Source organism: Peromyscus maniculatus, chromosome 1 (assembly GCF_049852395.1).
Source record: "Peromyscus maniculatus bairdii isolate BWxNUB_F1_BW_parent chromosome 1, HU_Pman_BW_mat_3.1, whole genome shotgun sequence".
Lineage (NCBI taxonomy): Eukaryota > Metazoa > Chordata > Mammalia > Rodentia > Cricetidae > Peromyscus > Peromyscus maniculatus.
Genome location: NC_134852.1, coordinates 118,584,700 through 118,596,007, shown reverse-complemented (window position 1 = coordinate 118,596,007; position 11,308 = coordinate 118,584,700). Strand labels below are relative to the sequence as shown.

At 40.1% G+C, this 11,308-nt stretch overlaps 1 protein-coding gene across 1 annotated transcript; it reads right to left on the bottom strand.

The window, feature by feature from the left end:
- Positions 1-8,560: 8,560 nt before the first annotated feature.
- Positions 8,561-9,517, bottom strand: LOC102913392 (olfactory receptor 10T2-like). Its single transcript, XM_006978638.3, has one exon. It carries the CDS (start codon positions 9,515-9,517, stop codon positions 8,561-8,563), a length of 957 nt encoding a protein of 318 aa, XP_006978700.3.
- Between the last annotated feature and the right edge of the window lie 1,791 nt (positions 9,518-11,308).

The following is an 11,308-nucleotide window of genomic DNA, read 5'->3' as shown; positions in this document are numbered from 1 at the left end:
TCCACATAATAGCACAGATTCCCCTGCTCTCCCCCTCCCGCCCCCCTCCCCCTTTCCCGAGCCCACCCCCCATTCCCACCTCCTCCAGATCAAGGTCTCCCCCGAGGACCGGGATCGACCTGATAGACTCAGTCCAGGCAGGTCCAGTCCCCCCTCCCAGACCGAGCCAAGCGTTCCTGCATAAGTCCCAGGATTCAAACAGCCAACTCATGCAACAAGCCCAGGACCCGGCACCACCGCATAGCTGCCTCCCAAACAGATCAAGCCAAATGACTGTCTCACCCATTCAGAGAGCCTGATCCAGTTGGGGGCCCCTCAGCCTTTGGTTCATAGTTCATGTGCTTCCATTCATTTGGTTATTTGTCCCTGTGCTTTATCCAACCTTGGCTTCAACAATTCTCACTCATATACACCCTCCTCTTTCTCACTAATTAGACTCCCAGTGCTCCACCAGGGGCCCAGCCGAACAGAGGAAACTCAAATGGCTGAAAGACATTTAAGGAATTGCTCAACATCCCTAATCATCAGGGAAATGCAAATCAAAACAACTCTGAGATACCACCTTATGCCTGTCAGAATAGCTAAGATCAAAAACACTGAAGACACTTTATGCTGGAGAGGATGTGGAACTAGGGGAACTCTCCTCCACTGCTGGTGGGAATGCAAGCTTGTACAACCACTTTGGAAATCAATATGGCACTTTCTTAGAAAATTGGGAATCAATCTCCCCCAAGATCCAGCTATACCACTCCTGGGCATATACCCAAGAAATGCTCAATCATACCACAAGAGCACTTGCTCAGCTATGTTCATATCAGCATTGTTTGTAATAGCCAAAACCTGGAAACAACCTAGATGCCCTTCAACTGAAGAATGGATAAATAAATTGTGGCACATATACACAATGGAATACTACTTAGCAGAGAGAAACAATGACATCATGAAGTTTGCAGGTAAATGGATGGATCTAGAAAAAATCATCCTGAGTGAGGTAACCCAGACTCAGAAAGACAAATATGGTATGTACTCACTCATAGGAAGATGCTAGATGTGGAACAAGGATGACTGGACTGCTGCTCACATCACCAGTGAGGCTACCTGGAAAACGGGACCCCAAAAAAGACATGGAGAAATAGATGAGATCTACATGAACACCCTGGACATGAGTGGGAGCAATGAAGGGCGAGGGTCGAGGGAAAGAGAGCGGGAGATCCTAGCTGGATCAAGAATAGAGCGGGAGAACAAGGAATAGGAGACCATGGTAAATGAAGACCACATGAGAAGGGGAGGAAGCAGAGAGCTAGGGAGGCCCACGGAGATCCACAAAGATACCCCCACAAAAGACTGCTGGCAATGGTTGAGAGACTGCCGAGACTGACCTACTCTGGTGATGGGATGGCCAAACACCCTGATAGTTGTTCCATAAACCCCATCCAAGGACTGATTTCTTTATCAGCATATTTATCATTTGTATATAGGAGAGCTACTGATTTTTTTGAATTAATCTTGTATGCTGCCACATTACTAAAGGTGTTTATTAGTTGTAGGAGTTCCCTGGTAGAATTTTTGGGGTCAATTATGTATACTATCATATTATCTGCAAATAGCAAGGTTTGACTTCTTCCTTTTCAATTTGTCTCCCCTTGATCTCCATTTGTTGTTTTATTGCTCTAGCTAGAACTTCGAGTAATATATTGAATAGATATGGGAAGAGTGGACAGCCTTGTCTTGTTCCTGATTTTAGTGGAATCATGATGAGTTACTCTCCATTTAATTTGATGTACACTGTTGGTTTGCTGCAAATTGCCTTTATTATGTTTAGGTATGTTCCTTGTATTTCTGATCTCTCCAAGACCTTTATCATGATGGGGTGTTAAATTTTGTCAAAGGCTTGGATTCGGTTTGCCAGTATTTCATTGAGTATTTTTGCATCAATGTTTATGAGGGAGATTGGTCTGTAGTTCTCTTTCTTTGTTGCATCTTTGTGTGGTTTGGCTGTCAGGGTAACAGTAGCCTCATAAAAAGAGTTTGATAATGTTCCTTCTGTTTCTATTGTATGGAACAATTTGAGGAGTATTGGTATTAGCTCTTCTTTGAAATTCTGGTAAAATTCTGCACTGAAATGATCTGGTCCTGGGATTTTTTTGGTTGTGAGACTTTTAATGATTGTTTCTTTTTCCTTATGGGCTGTAGGTCTATTTAAATTGTTTATCTGGTCTTGATTTAATTTTGGTACGTGATACCGGTCCAGAAAATTGTCCATTTCTTTTAGATTTTCCAATTTTGTGGAGTACAGGTTTTTGAAATGTGACCTGATGATTCTCTGTATTTCCTTGTTGTCTGTTGTTATGTCTCCCTTTTCATTTCTGATTTTGTTAATTTGGATATTCTTTCTCTGCCTTTTGGTTAGTTTGGATAAGGGCTTGTCTATCTTGTTGATTTTCTCAATGAATCAACTCTCTATTTCGTTGATTCTTTGCATTGTTCTCTTTGTTTCTATTTTATTGATTTCAGCTCTCAATTTGATTATTTCCTGGTATCTATTCCTCCTGGTGACTTTGCATCTTTTTGTTCTGGAGCTTTTAGGTGTGCTGTTACATTGCTATTGTGATATTTCTCCATCTTCTTTATGTGTGCATTTAGTGCTATGAATTTTCTTCTTAGCACTGCTATCATAGTGTCCCATAAGTTTGGGTATGTTGTACATTCCTTTTCATTGAATTCTAGGAAGTCTTTAATTTCTTTCTTTATTTTTTCTTGACCTATTGGTGATTCTGTTGAGCATTATTCAATTTCTATGAGATTGTAGGCTTTCTGTAATTTTTGTTGTTGTTGAAATCTTACTTCAAGCCATGGTGGTCTGATAAAATACAGGAGGCTATTCTGATTTCTGTGTTTGTTTGTTTGTTTGTATCTGTTGATGTCTGCTTTATGACCAAGTGTGTGGTTCCATGGGATGCTGAGTAGAAGATATATTCTTTTTTGTTACAGTGGAATGTTCTGTAGATGTCTATTAAGTCCATTTGAGTCATAACTGTTACTTCCCTTATTTCTCTGTTAAGCTTCTGTCTGGCAAACCTGTCCAGTGGTGAGTGTGGCGTGTTGAAGTCTCCCACTATTAATGTGTGGCATTTGATGTAAGACTTAAGCTTTAGCAATGTTTCTTCTACATATGTGGGTGCCCATGTATTTGAGACATAAATGTTCAGAATTGAGACTTTATCTTGGTGCATTTTTTCCATGATGCGTATGTAATGTCCTTCCCAATCTCTTTTGACTGATTTTATTTTGAAGTCTATTTTTAGATATCAGGATAGCTACAACAGCTTGTTTCTTAAGTCCATTCGATTGGAAAGTCTTTTCCTAGCCTTTTACTCTGAGGTAGTGTCTCTCTTTGAAGTTTAGGTATGTTTCTTGTCTGCAGCAGCAGAATGGATCCTGTTTTCATATCCATTCTGTTAGTCTGTGTCCTTTTAAAGATGAATTGAGTCCATTGATATTAAGGGATATTAATGACCAGTGATTGCTATTTCCTGTTATCTTTTGGTGGTAGTGTGTGTGTGTGTGTGTGTGTGTGTGTGTGTGTGTGTGTGTGTGGTGTGTTTCCCTTCTTTTGGAATTACTGGTGTGGGGTTATCTATTTCCTGTGTTTTTATGGGTGCATCTGACTTCCTTTGGTTGGAGTTTTCCTTCTAGTCCTTTCTGTAGGGCTAGATTTGTGAATAGGTATTGTTTAAATCTGGTTTTGTCTTGGAATGTCTTCTTCACTCTTTCTATGGTGATTGAAAGTTTTGCTGGGTATAGTAATCTGACTGGCATCTGTGGTCTCTTAGTTTCTGCATTACATCTTTCCAGGACCTTCTGGCTTTCAGAGTCTCCCTTGAGAAGTTGGGTATTATTCTGATGGGTCAGCCTTTATAAGCCACTTGGTCTTTTTCCTTTGCTGCTCTTAATATTCTTTCTTTATTCCATATGTTTAGTGGTTTAATTATTATGTGGCGAGGGGACTTTTTTGGGTCTAGTTTATTTGGTGTTCTATAAACTTCTTGTATGAGCTATTTTCATAGGTATTTCCTTCAACTTGGGAAAGTTTTCATCTAAGATTTTGTTGAATACATTTTCTGTGCTTCTTCTATCCGATTATTCTTATGTTTGGTTTTTTTGTGGTGTCCCAGATTTCCTGGACATTTTGTGTTATGACTTTTTTGGCTTTGGTGTTTTCTTTGACTGATGAATCCATTTCCTCTATTGTATCCACTATGCCAGAGATTCTCTCATCCATCTCTTGTATTTTGTTGGTTATGTTTGCATCTGTATTTTCTGTTCATTTACTCATATTTTCTATTTTCAGCATTCCCTTCATTTGTGTCTTCCTCATTGTTTCCATTTTCAGGTCCTGAACTGTTCATGGGTTTCCTAGGTTTCTTTAAGGGATTTATTGATTTTTTTTCCTAATTTTTAATTTGTCTTTTACTCATTTTTGTAAGGGAATCTTCATTTCCTCTTTAAAGGCCTCTGTCATCTTTATAAAGTTATTTTTAAGGTCACTTTCTTCTTCTTCTTCTTCTTCTTCTTCTTCTTCTTCTTCTTCTTCTTCTTCTTCTTCTTCTTCTTCTTCTATGTTGGGCTGTTCAGGTCTTGCTGTTGTAGAACTGCTAGGTTCTGGTGATGCCACATTGCTTTTTAGATTATTGTATGTATTTTTGCACTGTTGTCTACCCATCTCTTCCTCCAATAGGTACAGGAGGTGCATGTGTCTAAGTGAGCTGCTCTTGGTCCAATCTGTGCTTGCTGTGTCTGTGTCTCAGGGGCCCACACTGGGTCCAATGTTAGCTCTTGGTCTAAATGGAGCTGGCAGATTCTGTGTCTCAGGGAGTTGCTCTTGGTTCTATCAGGGCTCTTGGTCCAATGAGAGCTGGCAGATTCTGTGTCTCAGGAAGTTGCTCTTGGTCAAATCAGAGCTGGCAATTCTGTGTCCCTGGAAGCCACTGCTGTTGCAGGAGGATGAATAGGTTTGGGGTAGGGCATAGGGCTTGTAGACTAATTACAGGGTCCAATGGGGGGTTTTAGTGGGGGCTCCTGCCTGTAGGAGCCTTTCCCTGGTGGCCAGCACCTGGGGCAGTGATGGGTGGGGGCTCCCAGTTACTGGTTGTGTCCCAGGGCCTAGGTCCTAGAGGCAGGACTATCTGGGTGGGAGAAGTGTCTCTCACCTCTTGGTCCAATCAGAGCTGGCAGATTCTGTGACCTGTTTGTTTTCTAATGAGGGACAAAAATGTGAGTGGATCTGGAGGGGGAATGATGTAGGGAGGACCTGAGAGGAGTAGAGGGATGGTAAATTATAGTCAGGATATATTCTGTGAGAAAAAAAATCTATTTTCAATGAAAGGATAAAAAGAAATTCTCAAAGGACTAATAAAATATCTTTTAAAATGGAAAATAGTTGTGTTCCAGTGCATAACTCTGAACTTTACATTTTAGTAGGAGCCTCTTTAAAGGAATGAAAAATCAGAGTGCCACCAAGGATTTGTGTTCTTCAGAGCTCTGCTTATTTAGGTTCTTAAGAGATGGGTTATGTAGCTAGAGTTTTCCTGCCTTCCCCACAGTTAGGACAAATCTCTGTCACCTGCCAGTCCCACAGCCGCTCAGACCCAACCAAGCAAACACAGAGACTTATATTGCTTACAAACTGTATGGCCATGGCAGGCTTCTTGCTATCTGTTCTTATAGCTTAAATTAATCCATTTCCATAAATCTATACCTTGCCATGTGGCTGGTGGCTTACCGGCGACTTCACATGCTGCTGGTCCTGGAGGTGGCTGGCAGTGTCTCTCTGCCTCAGCCTTCCGCTTCCCAGAATTCTCCTCTCTCCTTGTCCCACCTACTTCCTACCTGGCCACTGGCCAATCAGTGTTTTATTTATTGACCAACCAGAGCAATTTGACATACAGACCATCCCACAGCAGGGTTATCATAGTTAGGGTTTCTATTGCTTTGATGAAACATCATGATCAAAAGTAGCTTAGGGAGGAATAGGTGTCTTTCAGCTTACACCTCTCACATCATACTCCATCACCAAAGGCAGGAAGTCAGGACAGGAAGAAAGCTGGAGACAGGAACTGAAGCAAAAGCTGTTGGAGGAGCTTTGCTTACTGTCTTGCTCCCCATGGCTTGCTTAGCCATTTTTCTTACATCATCTAGAGCTACCAGGCCAGGGCCAGCACCATTCACCGTGAGCCAGATTTTCCCACATCTATCATAAATTAAGAAAAGGTTCCACAGGCTTTCTACAGAATGATCGTAGGAAAGTATTTTCTCAATCGAGAGTTCTTTCTCTCAGATTACTCTAGCTGTGTCAACTTGAACAAAACAAAACAAAACATAAAAAAACAAACAGAAAACCAACCAGCACATGTATTATTGTGGAGCTAAAGAGAGAACTTGGTAGACTTTCAAACTGAGCCTTAATAATTAATCACCATATGAATAAGCTAAAATGTTATAACATGAGGAAGTACACACTCTTAATACTTAAGAGGGAGTATTCAGGAAAATAGAATGTAAAGTGGTTGGACACAAGAGAGAATCTACAGCAGATTGTGATCCATTGTTGAGTTAAGCATGAGATCTCTAGTCCCCATAGACTTTGACATTCTTCATGCTTAGGTCCCAACCTCTGGTCCTCACAAACTGGTCTCACTGAACTTCTGTCCAGGGCCAGCACTGGGCTTCTTCTCTTTAGATATTTTCTTCTTTCCTTGGCTCTTCCCCAAAATTCTTTATTTTGTTCTAGAATTTTTTCCTCTATCATACTAACTATTCTTTGACCCTCAATATTAGTTAAATTTGGGTAGCTGAGGAAAGTACACTCTTTTCAAAGCTCTGTTGAAGAGACACCACTTCCTACTCTATAGGCACCAGTACCCACTGTTGACATTCTCTGGGGTTCTCATTCCACTTATAAATCAATTACTGGCCATCTTCATGATAAAGCATTGATGCCATTAGTACCATTGTCCTGAGAGTGGTACTGAACTACAATTTTCTTCTTCTCACTTATTAAAGACTTTGCCCAGGTCCCAATCTTTTACCCTACTCAATGAATAATGGGTAATTAATGGCAGAGAGTCATTAATGTGACCTGAAAAAGCTTAGAATCTTAGTCCTTCTCTTAGCATCTATTTCTCCCCATAATTCACCTGAGAACCTCACTACACTATTTTCAGTGAGATTGTAGTTACATGCAGCAATCCAAAGTATTCTATTGTCTATATCAATTTTAACAATAGGATTATTATTTTTCTAGTGCTTGGGATTGAACCTTGGGCTTTCTTGCATGCAAAGCAAGTGCTCTACCATTGAGCTATATCCCTAGCACAAAACACTTGTTTGAAGACAGGAAGAAGTCAATTTTGAACCATCTAACCTAATACTTTGTAGAGGAGTGGAAAATATAGGTTTTGGCAGAGTTGTCTATAACTTTATAGAATCTGGTATTTTAAAATTTCTCTCTCTGTGTCTATCTGGTTTTTCTCTCTCACCCTGGTACCCTGTACTCCACCACCTTGTCACCCCAGGAACCCTGTGTCTTTTATTTTCCAAACGCTGTGGTCCTCTTGGAGCACTGGACCCTGCAGATACACAGGTTATAGAAGTCCTGGAAGTTTTCAGACCTTGCAAGAAAGGTTTTGCCTCAGAATCCTAGGCAAGCAGCTTCTCTCTGGCTTCAGGAAGAACAATAGGATTCTTCAAAGTTATGGTGTTCCTGCCTCATCCTCCTGAGTGCTATGGTTATAGAAGTGTATCATAATGTCAAACATTTTATTATCACAATTAGGCAGTATGTGCTTTCAAAATTTTTTTTTATTCATTGCAGTCTCATTTTCATAACTTACTGGAAACAAGCTAAATCAAAAGGTTTCTTAAAATCCTTTGAAATTCTTCTGTGTGGTGGTCATTTTCTCTTTTGAATTCTACATTTATATGTGATAATATACATATATTAATAATTGTGATCTTTCTACTTTCCCTCTCCTCTCCTCTCCTCACTCCCTCCTCCTCTTTCTTTCTTCCTCTCTCCCCCTTTCCCTTCCTCCCCCTCTTCTGTTTGTCATTGTTTTTCAGTTAAATGCCCTTATTTCTTCCAAAGTCAATAACATGAAACTATGGCATTACAAAATCTGTTTTGTATGTCTAGCATGTATATGTATGTAGTTTCTACATATACATTATATACACACATATAAATATGTGGGTATTTTAGCATCATTGAGTTTTGTAGTAAGAAGAGTGAGAATTGATTAGATCTGGCATTAGAAAATAATGGATAAAATCTGGATGTGATGGTTTAGGCCTTTAATCCTAGCAATACTAGACAATCTCTGTGTATTCAAGGTCATCCTGGTCTACACAGTGAGTTCTAGGCCAGCTGGAGCTACATGGAAAAACACTGTCTCAAAAAAAATAATGAAATAGAAAACAATTGCCTTTTTTTCACTAAATAACCATTTTAACCAGTAAGTACCCCATTTCCCCCCTAACATCATACACACTTTCAAGCCTTTTAGGATCTTTTATTTATCATTTTAGGGAAAAAGTTGATTATATTGCCTAGGTTTTTTCTCAGACCTATCTGCATGTCTTTGTTCCTTAGACTGTAAATGATGGGATTGAGCAGAGGCGTCAGAACAGTGTAAGTCACTGCTAGCAGTGTGTCATCCCTGAAAGAGTCACTGTTCTTGGGCCTCAGATAGACAAAAGAAGCAAACCCATAATGTATGAACACCACAGTGAAGTGGGAGGAGCAAGTTGAAAAGGTCTTATACCGTCCTTTGGCAGAGGGCATCTTCACAACTACTGTCACGATGAAGACATAAGATACCATGATCAAAATAAAGCTGCCCACCAACACAAAGGCAGTGAATGCAAGGAGAATCATTTTCTGAAGAAAAGTGCAGTTACAGGCAAGGGAGACCACAGGCTCAATATCACAAAAAAAGTGCTGAATGATGTTGGAGTTGCAAAAGGACAAGTTGAATATTATGATGACAATGCACAGAGAAACTGAGAAGCCAAGCACAGCAGAGGCCATGATGAGCTGAAAGCAGATCTTTTGAGTCATCAGGATTGGATAATGCAGGGGGTTGTGGATGGCAGTGTAACGGTCATAGGACATGGCAGATAAGATGAAGCAGTTATTAGCTCCCAATCCAAGGAAGAAAAACATCTGTGTGGCACACTCGGGGAGAGAAATGGTCTTGCTCTCTGATACCAAGTCCACTAACATTCTCGGTAGGATCACCATAGTGGTGCAGGTTTCTGAAAATGACAGGGCAAAGAGGAAAAAGTACATGGGGGTGTGAAGGTTGTGGTTGAGCTTGATGGCCACCATGATGGATGCATTTGCTAGGAGGATGGTCACATGGGAGAGGAGAATCACAACAAAGAGTAGATTCTGCAGTTCTGGGAAGCTGGAAAATCCCCACAGAAGGAACATGGTCACTGTGGTATGATTGCCCATCCTCATGGCAGCAGCAATTTTGACCAGGGCAGAGTGTGCACTTAAGGTGAAGACTCAGACATGATTTTGAAGAGATTCTGTGCTGATGTCACCAGATTTTAATCAACATCACATGGGTTAATGAATTCAATAACCACAAGGAGAGACCTGGATGCCTGTGACTGAGGGCAAAATTAGGAGTCTAAGTGGTAAGAATATTTCTAGTATGTAAATCTGTTCCAATTCCATAGGTTATGGCTAAGGCTTGTTGTCTGTGGTCCACCTAGTCCAACAGTGGCTGCCTCATGTTATGTTGGAAAGTTTGAGAATCTGGGAGTTGTTCAGTCTGTGAGGTTGGATGACTCAGCTGGTCATCAGTCTACACTGGAATTCCAGAGAAGCGGGTTCTAACACCAGTGAAGTATTGCCTCAGCAGCAGGATAGATGAACTTGTCAGTGAGAATGAGGACAAGTAGGCAAAGCTTCCTTCTCCCATGTCCTTTCACATAGCCTGCCACCAGAAAGTATAGTCAAGATTAAGAATGTGTTTTCCCACCTCAAATGATCCAATCAAGAAAAATCCTCTCAAGTGTGCCCAGCTGCTTGGGTGTTAGTTGATGCCAGTTGTAATCAAGTTGACAACCAACATTACCCATCACAGTGACAATGTTGAAAGTAACCAGGTAAACAATTTACCAGGGAATTTCAGCCTGTTTCAAATACACAATCATGTCACTATTAGTACTTCTTAGCAAGATAGTTCTTAGAACAAATCAATGACTGTGAAGTTGTTCAGAATACCACATTGAATTTACCTGGAGTTGAAGTGAGTTCTGAAAACAGTGTCATTTCAGACTGTCAAATTTGGTCATAATTGTTTGATCAGCATTTTCCCCCAGCTGGTATACTTCAGTGGCTTTGTAGTAGAGACCTGAAGGAATCACTTTAAAATTCTAAGGTCAATTTTCACATAATGTTTCTAATTGTCCATCTATATAGAAACTGATGAGCAAGAATGACATGAGGACTGTGCATATTATTTTGATTTTATTTTCAGTCACTCTTAAATCACAGAAGGCAGGGATTGAAAAGGAAGTTGTTGAGAGAGACAAAGAGATACTGGCTGGAAATTAATCTGTAGAATTCACAGGGATTAATAAAAAAGATAATATGTGTCATAATGTTCTTTGAAGAGTTACTGTTTTGTAATTAGTAATGAATATTCACTAACAGAATATAATAAGAGTCCAGCCATGTGACCAGCATCCATTCAATACAGATGGTGAACTACAAAATATGCTGGGGTTATACAGTACTCACATGACCCACATAAACATATGTGATGGGGATCACCACTCAGATTTTACAAAGAGTGCCTGGTTAACTAGTAACAGTCATGACTTCATTCAGTTTATATTGACTAAATACCCATCATATGCATTTCATTGCCCCCCAAAACACAGTGTAGATCCAGATGTACAGATGATGTAATAGTGCACGGCTATTGTCTGTTTAATCAACTAAGGCCTGTATGAGGAGGAGAGGTACTTAAATGGATTGTAGAATGGCATGTGAAGATCAGGAGAGAATATTACAGGTTTGGCTAACAAAGAAAGGGCTTCCTGTGAGCAACAGAAGTTCTCCATCAATCTTCACTGAAACTCTGTGTTTCATCTTTAAGATCAGTTTTTTTCCTTTGAAGGTTTCTCAGTCTAGTTATCTCTAAAGAAAAGTTTTTTTCCATGAAAATTCCTTCAACTACTGATTACCTTTTGTGATTATAAGTCTTCAGTTTCCTTTGGAACATGATTC

Bases quoted from the DNA above. Each gene is read 5' to 3' on its own strand.
- LOC102913392 (XM_006978638.3), bottom strand. From the start codon at position 9,517: ATGGGCAATCATACCACAGTGACCATGTTCCTTCTGTGGGGATTTTCC.